This window comes from Aotus nancymaae, unplaced genomic scaffold, assembly GCF_030222135.1.
Source record: "Aotus nancymaae isolate 86718 unplaced genomic scaffold, 86718_ANA_hifiasm-v0.15.2.pri h1tg000062l, whole genome shotgun sequence".
NCBI lineage: Eukaryota > Metazoa > Chordata > Mammalia > Primates > Aotidae > Aotus > Aotus nancymaae.
Genome location: NW_026988476.1, coordinates 1,018,397 through 1,045,804, shown reverse-complemented (window position 1 = coordinate 1,045,804; position 27,408 = coordinate 1,018,397). Strand labels below are relative to the sequence as shown.

At 51.0% G+C, this 27,408-nt stretch overlaps 1 protein-coding gene across 1 annotated transcript in view; it reads right to left on the bottom strand.

Moving 5' to 3' along the window:
- Positions 1 to 212: 212 nt before the first annotated feature.
- The window catches only part of SEMA5B (semaphorin 5B), a 41,001-nt gene continuing 13,805 nt past the window's right edge, over positions 213 to 27,408 (bottom strand). Inside the window, exons 4-21 of the mRNA XM_064365756.1 lie at positions 19,939 to 20,001; positions 19,460 to 19,558; positions 18,735 to 18,948; positions 17,331 to 17,616; positions 14,906 to 15,041; positions 13,504 to 13,711; positions 13,178 to 13,385; positions 6,493 to 6,610; positions 6,161 to 6,342; positions 4,589 to 4,732; positions 4,274 to 4,421; positions 3,944 to 4,169; positions 3,578 to 3,796; positions 2,901 to 3,071; positions 2,649 to 2,798; positions 2,221 to 2,265; positions 1,596 to 1,801; positions 213 to 1,366 (exon numbers count right to left, since the gene is read on the bottom strand). Coding sequence (XP_064221826.1) covers positions 1,208 to 1,366; positions 1,596 to 1,801; positions 2,221 to 2,265; positions 2,649 to 2,798; positions 2,901 to 3,071; positions 3,578 to 3,796; positions 3,944 to 4,169; positions 4,274 to 4,421; positions 4,589 to 4,732; positions 6,161 to 6,342; positions 6,493 to 6,610; positions 13,178 to 13,385; positions 13,504 to 13,711; positions 14,906 to 15,041; positions 17,331 to 17,616; positions 18,735 to 18,948; positions 19,460 to 19,558; positions 19,939 to 20,001 — 2,982 coding nt within the window. The 3' untranslated portion in view covers positions 213 to 1,207. The remainder of the gene's footprint in view (positions 1,367 to 1,595; positions 1,802 to 2,220; positions 2,266 to 2,648; positions 2,799 to 2,900; positions 3,072 to 3,577; positions 3,797 to 3,943; positions 4,170 to 4,273; positions 4,422 to 4,588; positions 4,733 to 6,160; positions 6,343 to 6,492; positions 6,611 to 13,177; positions 13,386 to 13,503; positions 13,712 to 14,905; positions 15,042 to 17,330; positions 17,617 to 18,734; positions 18,949 to 19,459; positions 19,559 to 19,938; positions 20,002 to 27,408) is intronic.

The window sequence follows — 27,408 nt, the reverse complement described above, 5'->3', positions numbered from 1 at the left end:
CAGCGTCTTTTCCAAAAAGGGTGTAGGGCAATGTATGTGTACACTGCATGTGTATTTCCATTCCACAAATGGAAAGATATCATCTATTAAAGATATAGCTACTTGAGGCATTTCCTCTGCCTTGAGAAGACCATCTGCCACCCTGGTTCATTGCTCAGATTGCCTAGATCATGCAAGAGGAGCCCACGCACAGATACACAGAGACATTTGGAGACTGGATATCATCTTTAATTAATAATGCCATAGCCCAACATCTTTTTTGTTGCTGTAGCAAATTGCGTCTGTGTGTGTGTGTGTGTGTGTGTGTGAGAGAGAGAGAGAGTGTGTGTGTGTGTGTGTGTGTGTGTGTGTGTGTTCCTGAACAGATGAAGGGTCAGCAGAGACTCCCTAGCAGGTCTCAGCCAACAACTCTGTTGAGCAGCAACTGGAAGATAGTCTCCATACAGGCACAGAGGCCAGACTTCTGCCTCCTATGGCATTGAGCTTCTCTTTCTCCTGGGCCACCTTTCGTGCATTGAGGGCAAGGCTGAGGCCTGTCTGTACCAGCCCAGATTAAAGGACTTCTAAGCACAGATCAGCCTCCAGTTCCCAGTCCTCACTGCCTCTGACCAGAGGGATGCCCTGGGTAGAGTACAGATGGTGAGGCAGAGGTGGACAACCTGTGCTGGCCTTGGTCCCCTATGTCACACTGGGGCAGCACCACAATGGCCCTGCCCTGGTAGAAAATCCAGAGCTACTGGGGCCACTTGATTGATTACTTTTAGAGATAATCAGAATGGAGCACACGTCTTTTTGGGGGGCCAGCTGGAGAAGGCCAGGCTCAGCTTGTGGGGGCCACAGGAAGTTGTTTCCAACCCAAACCGAAAAGCGTGCCCTCTTGCCATCTCCATTCTCCAATTCCTCACATGTCCAGTAGGTCCACAACCCGGACATAGCAGGGGAGGGTCAGCGTGACAGTGGGTTGCAAGGTGGCCATGAGAGACCTGGGCAGAACTGGACCTGCAGCCATGTGCCAGCCTGAAGCCAGCCTTCTCCCCCATGGTCAATGCCAGCCAGAGCGCTCTGAAGCCGGATGGGACCCCCACAGTCAAGGCAGCAAGTTCTTGGCCTAGTGCAGAGGGAGAAAACCAAACTGGCTCCACCGTCCCATCTCCACCTGCTCTGTGCCTTAGGAAGGCAAGGAGCCCAAGTCCCCAGGACGGCGGTATCAGCTGTTGGGGAAGCACCGTTGTCCAGGTGAGGCCTCGGGCCGGAAGCTGTGTTTGTTCAGGGGGCTTGGGTAGTAGGTAGTCGTGTACACATTGGTCTGCTGCAATGGGTAGAAGTTGGATCTGTCATCAGGGATCAAGTTATTCTTATTCAGGGTCTGTGGGAGGAAGAAGGAACCAGAGAACGGGGTGAGGGAACAGACAGAAGAAGGGAATAGGCCAGGGCAAGGAGTTCAGAAGCTGGCCAGCGAAAGAATACTCAGACTACAGATCCAGTGGTCTGTTCACACCACCACTGCCTGGTTCCGCCCAGCTGAGGGCCAGAACCCCTGCACTCTTCACCCTGCCCTCCCACCCTGCCCTCTGCTTCTACAAAAAGGCTCCCACCTTGAACTCCATGGGTGTGTACTTTTCATTCTTCGGGGTGCCCCCGCTCTTGTAGTGCAAGTGGTTGGGGGTGGCAGGATGGACCAGTGTGGACTCCTGGGACTGACGCTGGCAGTGCTGGCAAGACAGGTACACTGCCAGGGTCAGGAGCCCAGAGCCCAAAAAGCAGGAGATGCCTGTGGCCACCAGGTGGATGAGATTGAACCCTGGGGGAAGAGAGGCAGGTAGTAAGATAAGGGCCACTGTGAAGAGGACAGACTCCTGCCTGCCTCCCTGGGAGCAGAACAGCAACAGGAGGCTCTGAGGCCAGAGCCAAAGGAAATGGGGAGGCTGGGGAGACTGTCACTGGGGTCCTCTTTCACAAGGTACCCTGTGGCTCAAGTCAGAGATGGCAACCAGAGGGTCTGGAGTCGGATGACTCTTCCTTGGGTACAGACTGAGAACGGCCTCCTAGCTGGGGGGCATGGAGGGAACTGCACAGACCACCCTACACACCGTCTCAAAGCAGTGGGGACCCCAACAAAGCTTGGCTATCTGAAGCAGGATGTGGAAAGAGTCCGGACTTTGAGTGGGGTGCAGGAGGGGTGGAAGGACTGCAGCATGAGGTAGGGCCGGTTTCTTTTACCTGTGCAGCTGGTGGCCTCCTCCATGCTGGAGGCTGGCAGGATGACTGCAGGAAGACCAGTGGACAGGGTGTCAGGGGCGGAGACGAGAGGAGGGGGACTCTGCAGGGTAGGCGCAACCCTGGGAGGACCCTTAGGTCAATGCTCAGTGGTAGGACTGGGAATGGGGCCTTCATTTCCCTCCCTCTTTCCCCAGAGCCCACCTCTGAGAAGGGCTGGCCCATCCACTGGATGAGGAGGGCCCAAACCTCAAATGTGTGCATGGAGGCAAATATGGGAGTTCTCTTTTGGTATCTCCTTCCCACCTCCATGTTTCATCCTGTGCCCCCACTTTCCCTCTCCCCACCAGGACACAAGCTTCAGTTGGGGAAGAAGGTTGGGAGTACAGGCTGGGAAGGGTTGCTGTGCAGGTGCTGGCGGGGAGACCTACCAGGAATCTCACTGTAAGGGCAGGGGCGGCTCTGGCTGCTGTTTCCAGCACAGGTGCTGGGCCCTGGGAGGAGCTCCTCACAATGGCGGCTTCGGCTCTGCGCTCCATCCTCAGTGCATGCACTCCACTCAGACCAGGGCGACCAGCCTTCTGGGGGTTGTGGGTGGGATGAGGTGAACTGCCACGGGACCCCCTGGTGGGGATCAGAGGGCTCCATGGTGCTTCCCAGCCCTGGTGGGATGTGCCTCGTACCTGGGCAGGCCTGTGTGGCACACAGTGCCTCCTCCGTGTGCAGCCCGAGACAGATGTCCTCACCTGGGGAGGGTGCGGGGCTGGTGCAAGAGCGTGTGCGTTGATAGTGACCCCCACCACAGGAAGCGGAGCATGGGGACCATGAGGTCCAGCAGGACCAAGCACCCCTAACTGTAACGGGACGGGTGTGTGAGGGGCTGCAGGGACAGGCAGGGCCCAAGACGGTCTTCCACCCCATTCCGGGCCAGGTCACTCTGTCCTGAGCCACAGTGACCTCAACATCCGCCCGATCCACCCACCACCCAACAGTCCACCGATAGGGAGTATCCCCCCCCCCGCCCCATGGGGCAGGCGGAGAAACGCAGGCAGCAGCAGAGACATCTGGAGGGAGAGAAACCAACTCCACCTCCAATCAAGCGTCTTACCTAACTCATTAAGAAAGGTGAAAAAAAAAAAAAGGGACAGGGAGGATAAGTTGAGGCCCTACTTCACTGGAGTAGCCATTGCATCCGCGGCCGGGGCAGAAATTTGCTCTGGGGGTCCCTAGCACAGAGTTGGCAGTGAGAAGGGGTCACTTGGGCATTGGGGTTCCTGGGTAGGCCTTGTGGGGGGCGGGGGCGGTGTCTCCAGGATGACAGGGTTTCCCCAGGCCAAGGATTCCTTCCGTGCAGGGTTACCTGGGCAGGCCTGGGGGTTGCAGTCCTGGTATTCGGCAGCATCGCCCACGCAGGGCAGGCCCCCGTTGCGGGGCTCCGGGTTCGTGCACGTTCTCTTGCGGACGCGGAAGCCCAGCTCGCAGTCCCGGGAGCAGGACGACCACGGGCCCCAGGCGGCCCAGCCCCCGCTCACCGTGTGCGGAGAGGTGTTCCCGCTGCGCAGGAGATCCCCCACCAGGGCTGCGGAGGGGCGCGGCCTCAGCGACGGGGCGCCCGGACACCCCGACCCCGGCCCCGGCCCCGGGCTTCCCCTGGCGCTCCCGCCCCGCCCCCGCCCCCACCGCTCCGGGGCTAGGAGGGAGGAGGGAGGGGGACGCGGCGCGGTACCATCGGTGTCGCAGGCTCCGGAGCCGTCCGCGGGGCAGGTCCTCGTCTCGGTCCTTCTCCTGCCGAACTGCAGGCCGTGCGGGTCGGCCAGGGGCGCGCGGCACGTGAAGCGGAACCTCTGCTCCTGCCGCGCCCCGCCCTGCGTCACGTTCACCGGCAGCCACGGCGTCCAGGGCGTGTTGCGCCGCACCTCGGGGCAGCCCTCGGGGTTGCAGGTCTTGAATTCCTGCGGGTGGCGGCGGCTTCAGAGCTCCGCGGCCTCCGGACCCTCCCTCCCCTCGGCTCGAGCCCCCCACGTCCCCCACGCCGCGCCCCGGCCCCGGCCCTCACCACACCGCAGCCCAGACAGGAGTTGCCGTTCTCGCAGGCCCGACGCCGCGACTGCACGCCGCCTCCACAGTTGCTGCTGCACTTGCTCCAGGAGCCCCAGGAAGCCCAGAAGATGGGCAGCGGGCAAGGTGTGTTCTCGTTACAGAACCTGGGGTGGGGGAGAGGCGTCAATCTAGGGAGGCGGACCCCCTCCCCTGACAAGAGGTCCCTGGGAGTGCAAGAGTGAGAAGGACTAGAGTCCCCGGGATCACGAGGAGAATCCAGGCCACTTTCTGGGGGGCCGCGAAAGTCTGGGACCTCAGGACACTCCCTCACCGCTCCTCCCGGCTCTTGCCCACGCAGATGCGGCCCCCGTGGCGGGGAGCAGGGTTGCTGCAACTTCGCTGGCGGACCTGGAAGCCGATGCCACAGGACGTGCTGCACAGCGCCCACGATGACCACGGGGTCCACGCCCCATTCCTGTTGGGGAGAGAGGGGACAGACACAGATATCCCTCTAAGCCCTAGCTTTTTAGATCTAGTCTGTATCTGGACCGATGGATTTTCGATTGCTGTCAGAAAGGGCTGGACAGTGACATGGAAATATCTTCTCCTAAACAGGTCATCTCAGGCAGACTCACTCATCCATCCTTTCATTCATTCTTCCTTCAGCCACGTATTGAGAGCCTTCTTCCATATATCAGGCTGTGCTCAGGGCTAAGGACGTAGAGATAGGACATGGCCCCTACTTACAGAGGAAGAAGGGCAGACTCTATTTAGAGAAGAACCCCTCAGTCCCCTTTCCACTCTGTAGCTTCCGTTTCAGCCTTCCTGGTTGGTCCCAATCCTTGCACTGGAACCCACACTCTGTCCCCTGTATTACACTGTACGTGCTTTGCTCCAGCCTCAGACACTACTCCTTTGTGGCTACTCTGACTCCAATTTTCCAAATCTGGGCTCTACCACTTGCTGGCTGTGAAACCCTGGGCAAGTTACCAGAACCTTCCGTGCTTCATAGTACTCTTAACTTTAAAGTAAGGATAATGACTGTATTCCTACCCCCATAAGGTTTCTGTGAGGGCTACATTAATAATTGTGTATGAAATAGTTGTTTTAAGAGTGTCCAAGGCTGGGTGCGGTGGCTCATGCCTGTAATCCCAGAGCTTTGGGAGGCTGAGGTGGGAGGATCACTTGAGGCCAAGAGTTTGAGACCAACCTAGGCAACAAAGTAAGACTCCGTTTCTACAAAAAATTTTAAAAAATCTGCTAGGTGTGGTGCGGGCATCTGTAGTCTCAGCTAATCAGGAGGTTGAGGCAGGAGATTACAGTGAGCCATGATCACACCACTTTACTCCAGCCTGGGCAACAGAATTAAGACGCTGTCTCCAAAAAAAAAAGTGTCTAAAATTATGGGTTAGTTATTTTATGGAGTCCCCAGGCACCAGGCAGTGTGTAAGCTTATCTCATTTAATGCTCCCAACAACTCTTGGGTGGGTACTATAACCCTCACTGACAGAAGCTCAGAGTGGTTAGGTGGCCTGGCCACGGCCACACCTCCAGACAGTGGCAATCCAGGATTGGCACCAGGTTTTCCTTGCCTTGCCACCATCCCATGCTGTCCCTTATGTTTGGGATGAGACCTATTGAGGTTCACCTTCGTCTGGAAGTGACCACTATGCCTGCCCAGCCTTCCTCTTTGCATCAAGAGACACGAAGAGGTAGAAACTTCTCTCTTACTAGCTCAGGGCTTAGGTTTCCTGCCTCACACACTAGCCACCTATCCGGTCCCCAGCACAGCCCTGAAGTGGTTTCTGTCCCTTAGTGCAAACACCCAAGTGAGGGGGCCCCATTTCCCGTTTTCCCCACCCTGGTCCAAGGCAGACATCGTGCAAGCCCTGTCCTTACATACCTGGAGCAGTTGGCAATGTGGATGGCTGGCCCCAGGCAGTCAAGGCCCCCACAGCGGGGTCGAGGGGAGTCACAGGATCGGGCTCGACACAGGCAAGAGCCTGAGTTGTCCCCATCTAAGTGTTCACACGGTTGCCATGGTGACCATGGGCCAAAGCCCCCATCCCGTGTCACATTTCGCACCTGCAGACATGCATGGGGGACAGTACCCCTATGACCCAAGGCAAGGGCAGGGAAGTCACAGGATCTCAGGGGATTGGGGGAATACTGGTGGGGAGTCATAGCCGAATTGAAGGAGAGGTCTGAGGTGGGAGGACACACAGGGATTCTCACAGGGCAGGCGGTGATGTTCTGGATCCAGAGGCTCATGTTGGAGCTGTCCTCGAGCGTGCTGCAACGTTGCTGCTTCCCGTCCCAGCCACAGTACGGGTCCCGGGCCCCCAGGCATGCCCTGCCAGACAGACGTCCTGGGACTCAAGCCCACTGGCTTACCAGCCTCACCTGCGTCTCAAGAACACACCTGGACACTCCCCTCTGCATACCACTTTCCATCCATTTGTCCTCCCTGATAATAATGAAGTTCATTGAGCCTTTACTTTGTGTAAGGCATCATTTTAAGCATTTTATAAGCATGACTTAATTTAAATCCAGCATTTCAGTGACGTAGGCACTGTTATTATCCCGATGTTATCTGGGGGAAACCCAGAGACCTGACCCAGGACTCAAACTCTCATCCTCCAGAGACTGCATATTTAACAGAGACAGCAGTGCTTTTCCCAAGTATGGGTACCCCATACTCCTCACCCACAGCCACAGGAGCAGATGTGGTTAACAGAAACCCAAAGAGGTAGTATCTCCCTGACACATGCTATGATCATAGAGTCATAAAACATTAGAGATGGAAAAAGCCTTACAGATGGTTTGGTCTAGCCATTTTCTTTTTTCTTTTTTCTTTTTTTTTTTTTTTTGAGACGGAGTTTCGCTCTTGTTACCCAGGCTAGAGTGCAATGGCGCGATCTCGGCTCACCGCAACCTCCGCCTCCTGGGTTCGGGCAATTCTCCTGCCTCAGCCTCCTGAGTAGCTGGGATTACAGGCACATGCAACCATGCCCAGCTAATTTTTTGTATTTTTAGTAGAGACGGGGTTTCACCATGTTGACCAGGATGGTCTTGATCTCTTGACCTCATGATCCACCCACCTGGTCCAGCCATTTTCAACCCTGGCTGTACATTAGAATCACCTGAGACGCTTTCAAAAACATAACAATATCCCAGCCAACCCCAATCAACACTCTCTGGGGGTGAAGCAGTGTTTAAGAGCTCCCTGGGTGAGAACCACTGGGATCGACTATACAACCTTTTCATTGTACAAAGGTGAGGGGAGAAGGAGTTTTCCCGATATCACACAGATCATATGTGGTGGAGCTGGGCCCAGACCTGAGCTTTCCAACCACGCTTTCCCCCTCACACTTCTGCTTCCCATGGGAGGCTGTCTGATTTCACAGTGAATATGAGCCCATCCCTCAAAACACAGCACAGGATCAGCAGACACCTGGGTGCTGTCCGTGGTCACCTGGGGCACCCACATGCTTGTGCTGCTTCGTGGCAGGAATCAGAGTCCAGTGCTTTAGCATCATGAGAATGAGCTCAAGCTGCAGGAGGTCACATCCCAGTTCCCGGTTCCTCAACCCTGAGGGCTGGTCTCTCTGCAGTGGCCCCAAAAATGATACTGGTTCACACACTGATGTATGCACCAAATGCCTCCACTTCTCATAGCCTAGAGCTCCTTTTCTCCTTTTGATTTACTTGTGTAATTTTTTAACAGAAAAATCTAATCTCCGCTAGTAGGGCTTCAAAGGGGAGAAGAAGTCTATGGGGATTACGGAATCAGGCTTTGCCATCCATTGCTGAGTACAGAGAGTATCCAACCCAGGTGCCAGAAGGAGGGTCCCTTCAACACTCAGCCCACTGCCAATCCTGGGGGGCACCTGGATCCCTCTGGCTCCTGTCCCCAGCTTCCACCCCCTTCTGAACCAGTCTGCTGAAGAGGGTCTGGAGAGAGCACTGGGCAGGGGCTTCGAAATCGGAGGCTGGAAAACAGAAAAGGCTTTAAAGAAGGAGGTACTGGGCTGCAAAGAAAATGGAGGCTGACAAGGAGTTCACACCATTCTGTGAGTTTGCAGAGGGATCTTCCCATTGGACAAAGGGGCCAAAGATGCCTAGGGCTAAAGAGATACACCAGGAAAAAAAAAAAAAAAAAAAAAAAGCCAAGAGTTGCAGCTTTTGGTATGTCCAGGGTAGAATTTTTCTTATCTCTTGAAGCTTCAAGGAGAGTCAAGAGTCACCTGTCAGGTGAATTCTTAACTTTCAATGAGTTCAGTAGATGTCAGGCCCCAGAGAAAAATCAGGTTATGTGAGAAATTATACAAAGAAGAGGGTGGGGCTTCTCCTTGTCACCAAAGGAGGGTAAAGAAGATAGTACTGTCCACTGCTCAGGGCAAACCACGGCCTCATATAAGCGAGGCACTCATGGGAGCCTGGTAAGCACACTCTGGCCCACGCAGGAATCCAGAATACTCAACTGTTGCTCGGGAATCTGTTTCTAGTTTATTCACTCAAGGACAACTTGGGTAAATTGTACAAGACAAGTGTGGTCATATTTTCTTCTGGGGTCGATGGTTTGATTTGAGGGTATTTTATCAGCGGAATCCATCAAACTGGACATCACAGGACTACATGCAACACATGTACACAGTAGTCCCAGCAACCTGTGGTTTCGAGACTCTGCTTACTGGCTGACATTGGGATCAAGAAGACTGCTAGCAAATTCAACCAATCAGAACTCAGCAAAGCCCACTCCTGAATTTATTTCCTTCAGCCCTCAAAAAGGGATATCAACCTCTAGAGGCAGCTGATGTGGCATTTATAAGTGACATAATTTAACTGGAAAAAAAAAAGAATTAGCCATAGCTAGTAACCAATAATAATAAATAATATTCTATCCATTAAAAACAAATATCTGCCAGCAGAGAAAATGGGTAAGAGCAAAAAACCTGAATCAGCTTATATAAGACAAATGCACAAGATTCTAGAGAAATGTAATTTGCTTCTTACTCCTTCTTACATCTAGAGCCTAACCAGTTCTACAGCAGGAGTTTCCAGTATTGCCTGCAAATTAGGATCTCCTGGACATCCTTTAAAAGGCTTCAGCAAACCAAACAAAAAGCCCACCCACGTGTATTTGGGCTTTTTGGACTGAAATAGGCCCAGGCACTGAAATCTTCTAAATACCCCTCAGGTAACTCAGCTGAGTAACCAAGTTTGAGAAATGCTGTGCCAGGCGCCACTTTTGACAAGATTCCCAAGTCAAGGGATGAGTGTCTTGTCTTTCCAAACCATGGCAGAATAGGAAAGAAGAAAAATGTGGAGTAGATGCTGGCTCCAGCCTCCTTTCTCCAGGCCCTCACACCCCTTCAGCTTCCCCTGCTCTCAATTAAGTCCCAGAGAAGAAAGAGGATACCAGATTCTCCATAGACACACCTGCCCTTCCCCTTCCCTGGCAGCCTGAGGGGACCCTTGAGACTTCTTGGGGCCAATGCCCGAGCTCTCTTCTCATGAATAAAAGGGATAGCTGCCTCCTTGGCTCAAGTGGAACCACATTTTCTGCTTTTGGCCAAAGGCCACTTCAAAGCTTACAGAGCAGGGAACACTCTTAAGGAAAATGAAAGCTCCAAGGATAAGAGACTTAAAGTGTGTCTCTGACTGTAGAAATGGTGGCAGTTTAGAGTACTTTTCATAAAGGAGCCATCAGACCAATAATATATCAACATGCCTCTCTTTTTCCTTTGTTTTTTTTTTTTACTGTAGTGTCTCAAGCAGCCATTACTAAAAGGAACAGGTTCATTCCATGGGCTTGGAGGCGGGACAGAGATGGATGGTGGAGGTTGCAGGCGGGCAGATTCCAGCACTGTGGTGCAGTAGTCTCACAGTGGGAGCTGTCCAGGGTGGAAAAGGTATTTCTGGAGCTTGTGAGCAAAAAATAGTCGAGAATGGGCCTTCCCTTTGCTCATGGGGCAGCCAGGGGCGATCTGTGAATGAGATGGGGTAGAGGACCTCTCTCAAAGGCAGGGTGAAAGGCATGCTGGATAGAGGAAAGTGGTGGTTCATGCATAAAACACCTGCTTTGCAGAGCCAGTCACTAGTTTATCCCCCAGGCTTCTCCTTGTGGTCCCTCTCTGGCCAGGCCAGGTCTTGGTGGTGCCCTGTGGGGCTGAGATTCTCCTAAGTGAAAGGAGGCAGTTAGAGACAAGGCCCCGGATCCTGGGCAGAGGAGGGGGTCCTGAAGAGGCCTCTGCTTACCCACCCCCATCTTTCTGCCAGCTTTGGAAGGAATGAGGAAAAAAGCATCAAATGTCTATCCTAGGACACAGTAAAACCCTGTGACAACACACGCCACAATAGTGCAAATTCTAATACATTGTGGCAGCTGGCTCCCAGACTCCTGGAGGGCACAGCTTGGTGACTGTGTGTACTTGCTCTAGCCATTTTACTAATCTTGCAATAATGTGACCTTGCATTTTTTTCTTTGAGACAGAGTTTTGCTCTTAATACCCAGGTTGGAGTGCAATGGCACGATTTCTGCTCACTGCAACCTCTGCCTCCTGGGTTCGAGGGATTCTCCTGCCTCAGCCTCCTGAGTAGCTGGGATTACAGGCATGCACCACCACGCCCAACTAATTTTGTATTTTTGGTAGAGATGTGCTTTCTCCGTATTGGTCAGGCTGGTCTCGAACTCCCAACCTCAGGTGATCCACCCGCCTTGGCCTCCCTAAGTGCTGGGATTACAGGCATGAGCCACCACACCCAGCCGTGACCTTGCATTTCATACTTTTTGGATTTACCTATCGTTTTTTAGCAGGGTTTTCACTGTACACACCAAGGGCTCTTTCCTATCCCAAAGTCAAGAAACAAAGTAGAATGAAAGCACCAAACTCCAAACTGACCTCTTTCTGCCTTGCTCCATGATAGGAGTGCAGTGAGCACACTACACAACCCCCCCAGCCCCCCCTGTAGAACGCGTGAGTGGTGAAATGTCCCAGCCCCTTTCCTTCCTCCTGTCCACTGCAGGCCCCGTTCCTTCAGATCTGGTTTAGAGCCGTATTAGCCCACCTGGACCATCCACCTGCTATGTGACAGTCCTGTTCACCACTGTCTGATTGATCTCTTCACACCGCCCATGACTGTACTCCACTGCTCTAGGATCACTTAAGTGCCCACAGCCACAGGATTCAAGTCAGAATCCTCCTTTGGCCTTATCAGCTGACCTCAATCCAGTTTCCGGTCCCATTCCCCATGTTTCTCCTGCACCAAACTCCTCTCAAGCCAAACAATCAGTCAACTGAAGGATCAGTCATGTGTGGAAGGCCACTTTGTGCCTTGGGCTAGGCGGAGCTCCCTGGCGGAGTGTAAAAAATACTGGGACACTGGGTTTGCCTTTGAGGATTTACAACCTCTTGGAGAACAAGCCATATGTGAAAGCCTGTGATTCACTGCCAAACTGTACTGTCTATATTCAATGAGACTCCAGAGGGCCTAGGAGGCTGGAGGGCTCCTAAACGCATTTGAGGAGATAGAAAGTACTAAGATACCATGTGAGTCACTGGACTGGGCACTTTAAGAATACTAGTCCCAGTCTTTACAACTCTGCCTACGTTAAACATCATTTGCTCCATCAAATGTCTCCCTGTTTTTCTGATGAGAGAGCCAAAGCTCAAAATGATTCAGTCGTTCAAGATCATACGGCTGGTAGATGATGGAGCTGAGATGGAGCCCCAGGTGTGTCTAGTTCCACCAGGTGAGTCCTTCCCACCACACCCCACCATCTCTCCCCACATGCCTGATATAGGCCGAGGTTCTCTTCCCACCCAGACATCTGGAGGTGTGAGGGAAGTCAGTGTTTGGGGCCTATTTCTCTTGCCTCCTCTCACACCAACAGTCTTACAAAGTGCCCTGAACATGGTAGGGCTTAGTAAGTGTGTGGTATCTCACTGATGGAGCCCTGTGTTGGGGCTGAAGGGAGCTGGAGAGTTGGCCCTGATGCTCCCCCTCCTCAGCTGCCTCTTCAAGATCATCCAGCTCCTCCCGGCCCCACAGGCCTCTGTCTGGCTCCTAGCACACCCCGTTGGAGCTGAAGAACAGCCCTGTATCACGGATACCATTTGCCTTCTAAATCTTGAGGACAGACGGCACAGCCAGAACTCTCGGTTGCAAAGGCCACAGAAGCTCGTGTGGCTGTAGCGATGCCAGCTTCTGATTATCATGAAAACGAGGCGATGCAGCCTGGGAGAGCCTCATGTGGTAGTACATTTCCATTTGGCTTTGGAATAGCCTTTGGTTTCCCCTTAAAAACTGGTGCCACAGTTGTCAAATCTGCGAGTCCACATACATGAAGCTATAGGACGGAGAACCAAGCAGAAGCAGTGGGAAGCCAGGGCGACTCCTTCACGTGGCGCCTCACCTCTGCCCTACCTGCAGCAGCCCTCTCTACCTCTTCCAAGGAAGGAAGGAAGAGGAGCAAAAACGTGGGGCTGACTCAAAGCATCATCTCCATCTGCACCTGGGCAATGAGTGCTGTGGCTTCAAAGATAAAGACCGCTCTCTGTGCTGAAGCGACTGAGAATAAATCAAGTGGGCTAGAGATGGTTGACTGGCCCTAGCTAAGCGGTTGACAGCAGTGATAACAGCCACCCACCAAAATTTGCTAAGCACACCCTTCCCCCAGGTACTGATGAGTGCTTTATGGAGATATCCCAATTAATGCTCACAAAAACCTTGCAAGATGTTTTACGAGGAGAGAACCAAGGTTCAGAAAGGTCGAGTGACTCATCCTAAGACTCACTAGTGGAGACTGCGGGGACCGACCCCAGGTCTACCGGGTCCAAAGCCCCGCCTCTTAAGCGCCGTCTGCGCAGTGTGCTTGGCAGGGCGGGCCTCGCGAGCCGCCCCCGTCCCAGCTTACCCCTGGCTGCGGTAGGCGGCGCACCTCTCCAGTGGGACTCGCAGGACGCCGTCGCTCAGCCCCACGAAGAGCGCGCGGGCGCTGTGCAGGATGCGCAGGCTGCGCAGGGGCTCGCGGCGCCCGGGGGGTAGCACGTGCAGCTCCTCCAGGTAGCAGCCGCGGAGGCTGCGGCTCGCCGTGGACAGCGCCTTCAGGATGGTGCCCGACTCTGGGGGAGAGGAGCAGCCAGACCAAGGTGGCCTTAAAGGCCCCGGAAGCTTGCAGCGCCGCCCCCGTCCCTCAACCTACCCCCCACCTGGAGTCCAGGATGGGCCGGGCCGGCTCACCGGTGCCAATGTAGAGCACGTGGTAGAGCGTGTCCTTGGCCTGCACCAGGTCCACCACGAGGTGTGAGAAGCGTACGCTGTCCTGGGTGACACAAGGCTCGGGTGTCACTGGCTGCACGGCCTCGCTCATCAGGAAGAGGCGCTGCGCGTCCTGCAGGCTGCGCTCCGTCAGGTTCTCGTTGGGACCGGTCTCAGGCAGGGTGCCACACTGCCACAGGGAGCTGGGTTACACACGCCCGGCCACCTGGGCTGCCGCGATCCCCTGCCGGCTCCCTCCTCCTGGCAACCCAGGTGGCCACAGCCACCGACGCTGATTCTCCAGCATCCCCCACCCCCAGTATCGCTGCTGGGCGTCCTGCACCCTTTCCAGGGTGGGATGTCTCTTCTTTGGGAACTAAAAACAGGAGGCTGGGGAGATGGGGAAGGAGGATCCTGCCAGGGTTGGGGAAGAGGAGGAGGGAGGAGAGCAAAGGGGACTGGACTGCCTAAAAATGGATAATTTGAGTGTGGATGAGTGTCCGATGATTTTTATGCTGTTGCTGCAGGTGACCCTCTCCTACCTTGGGCCAAGCCCTGCTGTCCCTCTCCTGTGTCCCTACCAGCTCAAAGTTCTTATGATTTCTAAACCGAAGCTAGAAGCCAACCACCTTTTACTGAGCATCTCCTACATTCCAGGCTTACGAACCTTTGCACGTAACTGTGAGGTGTTATCTCTTATGGTATTATCCCTAGTTCCAGATAAGGAAAAATAAACTGAAGGAGGTTGGCTGACTTTTTTGTCCAAGGTCACATAGAGACAGGCTAGATCTGGGTCAGGATGGTAGGACTGCAAAGCTTGAGGTCTTTCCCAGCTGCATCCCACCTCCCGGGTAGGAAGCTAGGTGAACATGAAAATCAACCATCAGCAACCTCCTCTGCCCCCTCGTTCTTTCCCCTTCTCCATTACAGGATAGGGGATGCTCGTACTACCCATTGCTGGGCCCTGACCACGCACTGACCACTCCTAGCACTGACCGCCTCCAGGAATTAGTACCCATGTTGAACACACTGCGAGAAAGTTCCAGTTAACATCCCCAAATTCCAGCCAGACAGCGTGTGTAGTGCTTCCGTGGTCCTCTATACTGTGGAGAGTTGAGGTCCCACTACCCTGCCTCCCTGGAGGTGTGGGCTCACATTTAGAGATGGCTCCGAGCGTGCTCCCTTGCACTGCCACTCACCCACTCTCCCCTTCTCCCTCACAGTCGTAGAGGCTAATACCCTCAGGGAACCATTGTGGACCCCAGCAGTGGGCATGGACTGGCAGGGACAGGTCTGGTGTCTGTCTGTGCTAAGGAGTTGGAAATCAGCTTGTGGCTGGTAGTCTCGGGGGAAGGCAGTGTGTGAAGAAAGGAAAATTCTGTACCTGGAAATTGGGGATGGGGTTGGCGATGGGAAGCCAGGCAGCCCTGGGGTTCTCCTGGTAGCGAAATGGGCCATTGAAAGCCTGGGAGATGGCACTGAGATTGAAGGCGCAGACAGCAGAAGCCGCAATGCTGTTTCTGAAAGACAAGAGGTGGTGGGACAAGGCTCTCCCTATAAGACCTGGCACCCTCCTCAGAAACCCCACAGCCAGCTGTCGTAGCCAATCCCCAAGGCTCTGTAAGCATCTATGATGAGTCTGGTGCACCACGGGGGCATCTCAAAGGGAGATGTGGTCCTCACGCTCTGCAAACCCCTGGGAACGACCCACTGGTGAATCCTCCTGTGCTACTGCCTTCCTCCCTCCCTTATCCAGCAGGAGGCAGAAATTCAGTGGCTTTCAAACATTGTGGCTCAGGCCCACGGTAAGAGATACATTTTACCCTACAACTCAGTATAGTATGCACACATCCGTAATGAAGTTTTATGAACTTACTCTTACTAAATATGTAAGACTCTGATATTTTATTCCATTCTATTCTGATTTATTTATTTACGAAAGCTGGTTACCAAGCCACTGATTTATGCTGTAGCCTGCCACACCCTGAGTTCAGGAGACCCTTTCGGTCACAGAAGCATGTTTCCGTGAATCTTGCATGGACAGGTCACAGAGAGGATACCACCATACCAAATGCCTCTAGTTCTTTGCTTCGCATTTAGTTCTTCTCCCAAATGTGTCCATTTCTCTCCACCTCTGCCTGGTTTCAGCCCCCCTTCAATCCCCCAAATGCTGTGCTGTTCTCTTGGTGGCCTGCCTGCAGCCTGTCTAGTCTCCTAATCCATTTTCCACACAGCAGCCAGAGTGGTGAGCATTTCAAAATGCACCTCTGAGCTGGTGGCTGGCCTGCTTCAAACCTGTGAATAATTTCTCCTTGCTCTTAGAATAAAGATTAAAACGCTTAAAGCAGTCTGCAATGTCCTTTGGGATATCCTCCCTGCCCTACCCCTTCACTCTCCTCTCCTGTCTTTCTCCTCCTCACCCTTAACTCTCTTGCCACACTGATCTCTGCTCAGCTCCTGAAACATTTCTTCCCACCTCAAACTTCTGCACATGTTCCCTCAGGCTGGAATGCTCCTCTCCCTTAGTTTATTCCTACTCATCCTATAGATGTCACTTCCTACAGGAAGCCTTCCTTGATCACCACTCCTTTATACTGTTAGAGGCTTTTCCGCACACTGCCCTTTCTCTTTATAGCATTTATCATGATTAAAATTTGTTGTTTAATATCCATCACCCTGTTTCAGCTTTTAAGTACAGAGCCATGTCTGCTTTTGCTCCCTGACACCCCACCCCTAGCAGGACAAGCACCTGCATGGAGAAGGCATGCAATAAATACACTATTTACAATCCACACTGATGGCGTCAGTTTTGATGCCTCTCCACCTACTCCTGACTCTCATCTCTGTCCACCCCCTCACACTGTCCTTCCTATAGCTAGCCTGGTCTTCATATAGTGGCTGCTATCCGGGGCCCAAGGTGAGCAAACACCACTCCATGGCTCATAGGTTTCTGATGTTCCTACGAAGAACACTGTGCGGCCAGTGCCTTCCTTGGTCTCGGTGCCCATCCATCATTGTCTATATCAGGGCGTCCAATCTTTTGGCTTCCCTGGACCACATTGGAAGAAGAAGAATTGTCTTGGGCCACACATAAAATACACTAAACACTAACAATAGCTGATGAGCTAAAAAAAAAAAATTGTAATGTTTTAAGAAAGTTTACAAATTTATGTTGGGCCTCATTCAAAGCTGTCCAGGGCCACCTGCAGCCCATAGGTTAGGGGGAAGGCCGTGGGCTGGACAAGCTTGGTCTATAGGAAAGTCACCTGATTGGGTTAGCCTCTTACACAGAAGAAGGTGGTGGGAGGAGGGTCCCATGATCTGTGAGGGTTACCTGTCCTCATACCTAGGTAACAAAAGGGACTATCATTCCCAGCCTGTGTTTTCCAGCACAGTCGAGATGGGAGGTTTTGCTGGTTAGATTGAGCAGAATCACATAATCCTGAGGTTGGAAGGAACCTTGGGGAATCCCTGTTGAGCCTCATTGAGGCTACTGCTGCCTGCCTCCCTGCCCCACATGGCTGCATCCTCTCATCCAAGGCAGGCTTTTCCACCTTCATCACCAGCATGTTCCTCCTTCATGGAACCTCAGCCAGATCAATTTGCTTTATTCATATCTGGCCTGGGCTTGCCCTTCCCAGCAGCCAAGAACACCTGCTTATCACTCTAGAAGCAGTAAGACAAAATCCTCAGACGACCCTGGGCAGGAGGCACGGCAGTCCCCATTTTATAGATGAAGCCCACCAGGCTGTGAGGCCAGGCCAGCTCCTGACATCACAGGGAAGGCGCTGGCAGAGGGCAGGACTCACACGTTGGTGGTGAAAACTCCGTAGATGAGGTCCTGCTCTGGCAAGTGGAAGGCACTCTGCAGCTCGTTATAGTAGAAGGGGACCTCGCCTGGACGGGAGCAGTTGAGCCGGGCCTTCATGAATGTGGTCCACGTGTCCTCCAGCAGGAATCGGCCTCCCACGTCATTCTTGCACACGCGGGCCACGCGAGAGTACACGGTGCGTCCACAGTCATGCTCCACTGCGTTCTCCCGCAGGAAGAAGTATGCAAACAGCCCAATATCATAGGCTGCCACGAAGTTTGGCTCTGGGTGGGCAGAAGAGGAACAAGGGGCAGGGCAGGCCAGCAGGGAAGAAGAGGGCAGAGTCGGGAGGACTCAACTGCTTCAGTTTTCCCAGATGGGCACCCTGACATCCTCTCCCTGCAAGCTTAGTGACTTGGGGGCCCTAACTAACTCTATTCCCACCTCCAGTACCAAGTGCAGCTATAATATTAACCATGTGTTACCACCTACCTCTCACTGGGTGCCAGACAATATCCTAAGTACTTTATGGGGATTTACCCAGTTGATCAACATAACCTCTGAGGTAAATCCTATGAGTATCCCCATATTACAGAACAACATTGTGGCACACAGAGCTTAAGTACTTGCTCAAGGACACACAGCTATTTAGGTTGGTTCAAAAATAATTGCAATTTTCGCCATTACTTTTGATGGCAAAAACCAGGATCAGTTTTGTGCAACCTAATAGTTAGTGAGAAAACAGGGGTTCAACCCCAAGGGTTAGGAAACTTATATGGCCCTTTCCATAACCTCTCTCTCTTTCTTAAGAGGTAGGCTCTTGCTCTTTTGCCCAGGCCGGAATTCAGGGATGTGACCATAGCTCACTGCAGTCTCAGACTCCTAGGCTCCAGGCATCCTATCACCTCAGTCTCCTGAGTAGCTGGGAATACAGGTGTGCATCACCACGCCAGGCTAATTTATTTTTTACTGTTTTTAGAGATAGGACCTTGCTATGTTGCCCAGGCTGGTCTCCAACTCCTGGCCTCAAGAGATCTTCCTGCCTTAGCCTCCCAAAGTGTTGGGATTACAGGCACGAGCCACTACGCCTGGCCTCATAATTTCTTCTTACTCATAACTTGTTTTCCTAAACAATTCCTGATTATTTCACTCTCCCCTAATAGCCCACCCTCCATCTGTTCTGGGTCCTCAGAGCACCATCTGTGATTTCATCTGGGGTCCATCTCCAGCGTGCTCTGGTCTTTGGATGAACATCTGCCCTGCTCTGGACCTCTTCCTAGATGAGGCATGTGGGAGCTCTTGCAGAGGTTAGACAGGAAGGAGGATGAATGGGGGAGCTCAGGGTTGGCTGGGAGGATCAGAACCAGGAGAGTCCCCACCCCTGGCACTGGGGGCTCCTTACCATTGAGCCACTTGGAGTTATACTGGGCAGTGCGAAGTGGTGGCCCGCTGCCCAGGCTGCGGTAGATGGCAGGGTCCCGACCTGAGAAGTCTATGACTGTGGCCGCGTAGAGCTCCCCCTGGGAGGAGATGACAGCTGTGGAGTTGTGGCGTGGGTCGTACGGGCAGCGGGCCACACCATTGATCTTCTCAATCGTCCGGCTGAGGTTCCCCACCTGGGGACAATGGGGAGAAAGGGACGCTGTTCCCTGAGGCCCTGGCACTGCCTATTCTTTCCACCCAAGTTTTGTTTCCTCCTGGGCCCCAGTCTCTCCGGGCCTCTCCCCTCCTCCAGCGTCCTCTCACTGACCAGCCCGCGGTCCCTCTGAGGGAACCTCCCTCAGGGAAGGAAAGGTCTTCCCAGTGGGTCCATCTGTCTCCAGCCCAAGCCAGGACTCTCCAAGGTAAGGCTGATTGACAAAATACAGAAGGCCCAGTTCAATTTGAATTTCAGACAAACAGGGAGTAATTTTTTGTTTAAGTTTATCCCAAATACTTCAGGGAACATGCTTATGCTAAAATATCATTTATTGTTTATCTGAAATCCAAATCTAACTGAGCATCCTTTTATGTTTGTTTTGGGTGTTTGTTTGCAAAATTTGGCAACCCCCCTTCAAGGCTGTGTGCCTGGACAGGAGAAACCCCGCATGGTGCCCCCTTCAGCCCGCCCCGCCCTGAGCCTCTCACCTGTCTGCTGGTGCACACGGGGGAAAAGGCATTGGTCCCACACATGAACACCTTCCGGCCGGCGACGATCAGGACTCGCACATAGTTCTGACACTCCTCCTGAGGCAGGAAGGAAAGAAGCAGACAGCACAGCTCTCCAGGTGCGATGCTGGGTGTCTCACCCTCACGCCACTGCATCATGGATGCCAACAGGTATTCTCAGACACCTCCCTCGACCCCAGTCCACCTGTCCTGATGTCCAGGTCACATCTGTGGACACCCCTCCCACCAAGGCCATCTCTCTGCATCACTGCTCACTCAGATGCTCAGGACCAACTGGCCGCAGGGCTGTGTCCCCACCTGCCCAAGGAGACCCAGCTTACCCTGGCCAGGCCTCTCCAGCAGGGGACCTCATGTCTGCACAGTGCCCCCTCCATCCCCACAACCACAAGCCGCCTTCCAGCTCCAGGTGGGGCCCCCGCACCGCCGAGGCCACGTACCTCAGTCTTCCCTTTGCTTTGGCAGGAGCGTCGTGTGTCCTCGCTGGAGGCCCACTCTGTGGCCTGGTGGAGGAACACATAGACATCACATGACTGTGTCGTTCACTGCCACTCACCACCAGGGCAGGCAGCTGCTGGGTATCGAGAGTGGACAGGAAGCTGCGAAGGAGGGACAGCCTGCAGGGTGGGGGCTTTTCTCTCTACATCCACCTGGACCTGGGAGGGCTGCCCAATCTTCTTACCCAGAGGCCTTTCACAGGTGGGGACCCTCAGCCCAATACCCCTTCCACCTGCTTGGGTCAGAGGAGGCCTGGAGGAACAGCTTCTGCAGCTTTCATCATCCCCACGCAGCTCTGTCCTAGGAGTCAGCCAGCGAGCTGGAAGTGGCCTAAGGACCTTCAATATCACCCCAGGCCCCGAGTGGGAAATGTGCCTATTCCGTGCCAGATAGTCCTCAAATGAGCAGGAGGCAGGAAGGGAGAAAAGATTTGGCAAACCCTGAATGTAGGAGATTTAAGTTTCCAATGACAACTCCAGGCTTTTTCCTTAAGAGATGGGGAAACCAAGGTTCTGTGTGACCTAAGCAAGTCACGCAGAACCTCGTGTGAAGCAGGGACTGGAGCCCACATTTCTGATGCCAAAGACTATGTGTGTTCCCATAGTCTCAAGGGCTGAGACTCCCCCTTTCCTAATTGCTCTCCTCCCTCCTACCCCCACCAACTGCACTTTCCTTCAGGTCGCCCTGGTAGCATCCCCGTGCTCTGCCATGGGGTCATGTGCGTGGGGACACAGCTTTCACGTGGCAACCTGCAGGACAGTACCATGTTCTCATACCCATGGCGTTAGGAGAGGGCTGCCCTCAACCCAGGATCTCTTCTTCCCCTCATCTATTCTGCCTCTACTCTCTCTGAACAGCATCTGAAGGGAGGCATGACGCCCTCCACGTCCAAGCACTGTCAACAGCCCTGGTGTGGCTCATTATATATTTCTGGGTCACATGTATAAACATGAACTGCCTACCTGTCCTGGGAGAGGGAGCCCTGAACAAGCAGCTCTCATCCAAATGGGGTGGAAAGAAAAAGAGCCCACCTGCTTTTAATTTCTAAGAAGGCTATTTCTAGCCATGAAGTTACTGCCTGCAGAGCTCCAGAGGCCGCAGTGTGGGAGGGAAGGCAGGGTGCCAGGAGAGCGAGCAGAGGCCAGGAGAGCGAGCAGCAGGCCTCTCTCTCTCCACTTTCCAGGACACAGCCAACCTGCATCAGTGATGGCTGCTTTGTGAGGCAGAGGGAGGCTGACTCCTGTACACCCTGGATTCAGGAGCTGAGTGACGAGTTAGGAACCCAGGCTTCTGTGTCTCCCAGACCTTGGAGAAGAGCAAAGGACCCCGAGTCTGTCCACAGAGCCACAGTGTTCATCTGGACAGAAACAACTGAGCACTGCCATATGCAGAACCCATCAGCTCCCGGGCTGAGCCTGATATAAAGGAGGAGATGCAAGAAACCTCGAGGTTCCTGGGGGCAGAAAAGAGTAATGAGCCACAAACATTGCAGACATGCAGGCCAAAAGCCCTGGACGGTGGGTGGCTTTGGGAGGACTGCATGAGCAAAGTGTCCTGGAGTCTCTGAGCAGAGGAGCACATTGAAGGGGTCAGCCTTGTTCCTGAGGAGGCAGGATCCCACTGAGGGGGCTGCACCGTGAAAGGAGTTAAAGTTCCGCTGAACTCAACAATGGGATGGGCACCGTGCCGGGGACTTGACACACTTCTCTTTGATCCTCACAACAACCAGTGAAACACATAGCCTTTTGCTAGTTTTACAGGGAAGAAAACTAAAGTCCAGAGAGGCGGAGCAATATGCCCAAGGTCACACAGCTAGAAAGCGAGAAACTCAAGATGCAAATCCAGACAATTGATACGAGAACTAAGCTCTTTCTGCTACATCCTGCAGCCTCTCACGGTGAATAGATTTCTCTAACCAAAAGTGAGACCATATGGCCGAAAAACACTATATATATTTATAGAGATAACAGCACGGAATGGCTTTTTTGAGACCATTTATTTATTTAAAAATTATTTTTATCAAATTAATGATGCACAGAGTTTAAAAAGTTAAATAGTATTAAAATGTATTAACTAAAACCCCAGTGACCCACTCCTCCCAAACCCCACCCCTTTTCCCAAAAACAACCACTTTCACCTCTTTTAGTTGCTTTCAGTGTGTTTTTAAAAACCAATTTCTAAAAAACATGTATCAATCTTAGACTTCATCTTTTAAATTCCTGTTATGGAGGTGAAGATTTTCCCCACTTACCCACCACCATTCTTCCCCGCACCAAAGCACACATAACATTTCCTGTCTTCCCATCCTCCCATTATAATGGCAGTTTTAATTGAAATCAACATTGGTATTTACAGCTAGCACCCCAGATTTCACTGAATGTATGGCACCATCAATTTGTAATATGAACCACTGAGAAAGAAAATTGCTGCGAATCAAATGCTCTTATTAGTTAAAATTTTAATGTAAACATATTGAAAGTGCTCTTATTTAGATGTATGTTTTTATCATATATCAATCTTGTGCATACAAAAAATATATGCAAAATTGGGTATCCTTAAACCTTTGAATTCAGTGTTCATCTCTTTTGAATCACTTTTTAGAGTTATCAGTGCTCGTTTTGTTGTTTGTCTGTTTAGAGAACTATTCTTTGAACTACCCAGGTGTCAGTGTTGCAATAATTCTTAAAGAGCTTTCCACTCTGGTCTCCACAGTTTTCTTCCATACCATTGACCTCACCCTGCAAGTCTGGATGCTTACAGAAGGGGCACCATACCAATAGGTGCCCACAGGTTTTCTGACACACCAGGACTCACATTCCTTCCTCACGTGATCCTAAAATTGTTTGTGGACTGAAACGTCAAGGGGTTGCTGTTGTCTGGTCAGAACACCCAAAAAAATGACGAAGTTCACACCTGCATGGGCATGACAACATCAAGACTGCACCTGGCTGATAGTGACCGTCAGATGCCTTTGACTGAAAAACACGTCCCCACTGTGGACTCGTTAAAATGTGAAAACATGTGCATGTGAGTGAGAATCAACGAAGTATTCGTATCTGATAAGGTTTCCTTTTTTGAACAACTTTTTTTTCCCCTGGACTGAATAACTGTCTTGATGGTCTTCGTTTGCTTGTTTTGCATAGACTTACCACCCATTTTCCCCAAATGTTCAACAGGTCTTACACATCCCTCTTAATATGATTTTTTTTTTTCTTTTTTAGAGACGAGTTTTTGCTCTGTCACCCAGGCCGGAGTGCAGTGGCACAATCATAGCTCACTGTGGCCTCGACCTCCAGGGTGTTAGTCCAAAATGCACCATTTTAAGCTCCACTATTTTGTAGACTTGGGTCAGAGTGCAACATTTCTCAGGGGTTCGGGCTGTGAGAAACATCCTGCCTAACCACCTGACCACAAGGCAGACAAAGTCCCAACTAAAGAAACATCCTTCTCGTGTCTCGCTGTACAAAGGTCCAAGGAACACCACGATGACGTCCCACTGGAACAAGGGCCAGAACCGCCTCATCATGGGAACATCATATCAATATCCTTTGAGTAGCAAGCCATGCTGCCCAGCTCCCTCCCGCCCATACCTATAAGTACCCCAGCCTATACACAGCGGTGGGCTCTGGCATTAGGCTAGTTCCCCACTTCCATAGGTTTTATGCTGGACACGAAGCCTGCATTTGCTGTTGAGCTGCCCTCTTTCTGTGTGTGTGTCTTTCTTTAACCTTCACCTTCCCTTCATAACCTAACACTGGGCTCAGGTGATCCTCTTGCCTCAGCCTTCCAAGTAGCTGAGAACACAGGTGCACACCACTACACTCAGCTGGTTTTTAAAATTCTCTGTACACACAGGGTCTTGCTATGTTGCCCAGACTCATCTCGTACTCTTGGTCTCAAGTCATCTGCTCCCTTCGGTCTCCCAAAGTGCTGGGATTATAGGTGTAAGCCACCGTGCCTGAGCTCAATATGATTTTCTTACTGCATGCACAAGTGATTCAGATAATCTGTGAGTTCCCGTCCTCTTCCTCATCCCAACCTCCATCCTCCTGCCCAGTGGACCAGCTGAGGCCTCCTGCCTGACTATTAGCCTGGGATTTACCTTCTTTGCCCTCTTGCTTTCTGAATCCCACGTTTCCCTCTTTCTTGATTTACCCACTTATTTTGATAGAACACATCTCCTGTATCTTCCTAGAAAAAGGAACATGATAGATCAATTTTTCAAATTCTTGCATGTCTGATTTATTCTCTCTTCACACTTCATTGGTAGTTTTGATACTGAATTCTAGGTTGAAAATAATTTTCACTTGGAATTTTAAAGGCATTTATTCCTCCATGGTCTCCTAGGTTCCAGCATTGCTATTGAGGAGTGCGATGACATTTTCATTTTCTTCAGGCTCTGGAAACCTTCAGGATCTTCTCCTTAATAACAGTGTCCTGAATTTCACACTGATGTGACTTAGGACGGGTCTCTTTGGGGAACTCAGTCAACCTTTTAGCACTGAAGACTCATTCTCTGTCTTGGCAAATTTTCTTATGTTACTTCATCCTTAATTTCTTCCTCACCTTTTCCTGTGTTCTCTTTTTGGAACTCTTAATGTTCCAATCCACTGTTGGCCTTTGTGCATCGATCCTCTAGCTTTCTGATATTTTTCTCCTACGTTTAGTTTCTTGTGTTTTGTTGTTCTGGTAGGTTTTTCTTCAACATTATCTTGTAATCCTTCAATTCAATTTTTAGTTTCCCAATCACATTTTAAATTTCCATACTTTAAGTTTATTGTTTTATAAATAAAATATTTTTTATATCTCAGAAGATACTAATTGGTTACTTATCATTAATTGAACTTTTTTTTTTTGAGACAGAGTTTTGCTCTGTTGCCCAGGCTGGAGTGCAGTGGTGTGATCTCTGCTCACTGCAACCTCCACCTCCCAGGTTCAAGCAATTCTCTTCCCTCAGCCTCCTGAATAGCTGAGATTACAGGCATACACCACCACACCCAGCTAGTTTTTTTGTATTTTTAGTAGAAATGGGGTTTCTCCACGTTGGCCAGGCTGGTCTTGAACTCCTGACCTCAGGCCCCATCTCGGCCTCTCAAAGTGCTGGGATTACAGGCGTGAGCCACCCTGCCCAGCCAAAAAAAATTATTTTTATTTCTCTGATTGTTTCTGTTTCTGAAAGTATTTCTCATTCTTTGTTTGTTTTGCCCTTCTCTTTCACTTTAGAGGTTTTCCTCAAATGTCTGGTGATTTCTGGCTATTTGTTCATACCTAAAAATAAATTACTAACCACTTCCCCCAGAAAGGGACCAGAGCTTCTTGGAGAAATGGCTGATTCCAGATCTGTGGCAGCAAATGCACAAGGTAAGGCTGAAATTTTCTGTCACATCAGACAGCAATGATGTAATCAAAGATGACTAGGGTGGGTCTAAAGGATCCGGGAGCCAACATGAAGAGGTCCCCTGCTGGTGAAAGATGGGGTAGTCATTAAAGATAACTGCAATGGATTGAAAGACATCAATAATGTTTATATTTACGTGTCTGTGGTGAACATAATAATAAAAGACGAATTAATTGATCACCATTGAAAGATACTAGCAAACCAGCTGATTATTTGAAAACTGGTAAATAAAGATGGAATATTAAATATTTATCCTGGCTTTCCTATATGACTACATCATTGGGTCATCATGAAGTAGATGAGAAGAAATGTTTGTTTGTTTGTTTTTGAGACGGAGTTTCGCTCGTCACCCAGGCGGGAGTGCAGTGGTGTGTCTCAGCTCACTGCAACCTCCGCCTCCCAGGTTCAAGTGATTCTTCTGCCTCAGCCTCTTGAGTAGCTGGGATTACAGGTGCGAGCCACCATGCCCAGCTAATTTTTGTATTTTTAGTAGAGATGGGTTTTCACCATGTTGGTCAGGCTGGTCTCGAACTCCTGACCTCAGGTGATCTGCCCACCTCGGCCTCCCAAAGTGCTGGGATTACAGGCATGAGCTACCGCTCCTGGCTCAAAAAGTTTGTTTTTGTATAAGTAGCTCAGCTAATCAATTGTAATACCTAAAGAATTAAGAGATCTAGAAAATGATCATCATTGGTTACTAATATCAAAAGAGAGAAAATCAGACACTATTTACCTTCTAAAGAAAGGACACAAGACGACCTATGAAGCAATACTGCCAGAATCTAAATAGAATGAAGTTTTTAGCTCTAACAATCAATGTACAGGTGATACAGGGAAAAGAGCAACATGTTCAGTCATGCCACCTGCATTACAATCAGCAAAATCCAGGCTGTGGGAAATTCTATAGGACAAGTGACCACGTTCCTTCAATAAAAAATGGCACAGAAAGAAACATTGTTTTAAAGAGACATAAGAGACATATCAACAAATTGCAGCATATTTGGATCCTGCTTCAAATAACCAAAATTATTTTAAAATTTTATAAGACAAGTAAGGAAATGTAAACATTAACTGGACATTTAGTGATATGAAATTATTAACTTTGGACCACTTTTATAAAAAAAGAATCCCAGCCTGGTGTGGTGGCTCACACCTGTAATCCCAGCACTTTAGGAGGCTGAGATGGAGGTCTCCCAAGGGAGGACTGCTTGAGGCCAGGAATTAGAGGCTGCAGTGAGTAATGACTGTGTCACTAGCCTTAGTGACAGAGTCAGACCCATATAAAAAAAAAAAATCCCTGTTGTTTTAGAAACGTATACTGAAATATTTATGGATGTTATGATATGTCTGAGATTTGCCTCAGGACAGGAAAGTGAAGGGATGTATGTAGATGAAAGATGATCGACCATGAGCTGATAATTGTTAAAACTTTTAAGCTGCTATTGAGTACATGGGGTTCATGTACAATTCTCTTTGCTTTGGTATGTGTATAACATTTTACATGATAAAAAAGCATCTTTGTTTGTTTAAGAGTAAAGTACTAAGCAGCTCACTGGAAACTCCATGGGAGGGTTCATATGGACTGGCAGGCTTCTCATAGAGTGCTGGGTGAGGAGCCTTTTTCACTGGGAGACCCTCTATGTCATATTCTAAAAGTCTGGTCTCTGGAGTTATTGAGTTTTTCCAGCAAAGACTCCCCCCATCTCCTGCATGGGGGGCTGGGGAGCAAGGGTGGGAAGAGGAAGTAGACTTTTGCTTGATCACACCTCATCAGTGCCCTTTAGGAGTCCCTAAATATGGAGCCTTTCCTGTTGAATCTTTAGGGAAAGGGTCTTTCCTTTATTGGAGTAAGGGAGAAGATGGAAGAAGGGATTGCTGTTTGGGATGGGATGGGAGACCTGGGTCCCAACCCTTTAATTTAGAGAATTTCAATCAATCCTCCCTTTTATTCTTGTACCTCTTCCTCACATCACACAATATGGGACACCCAGTTTTGGGGCCCTTCTGAGGAGTC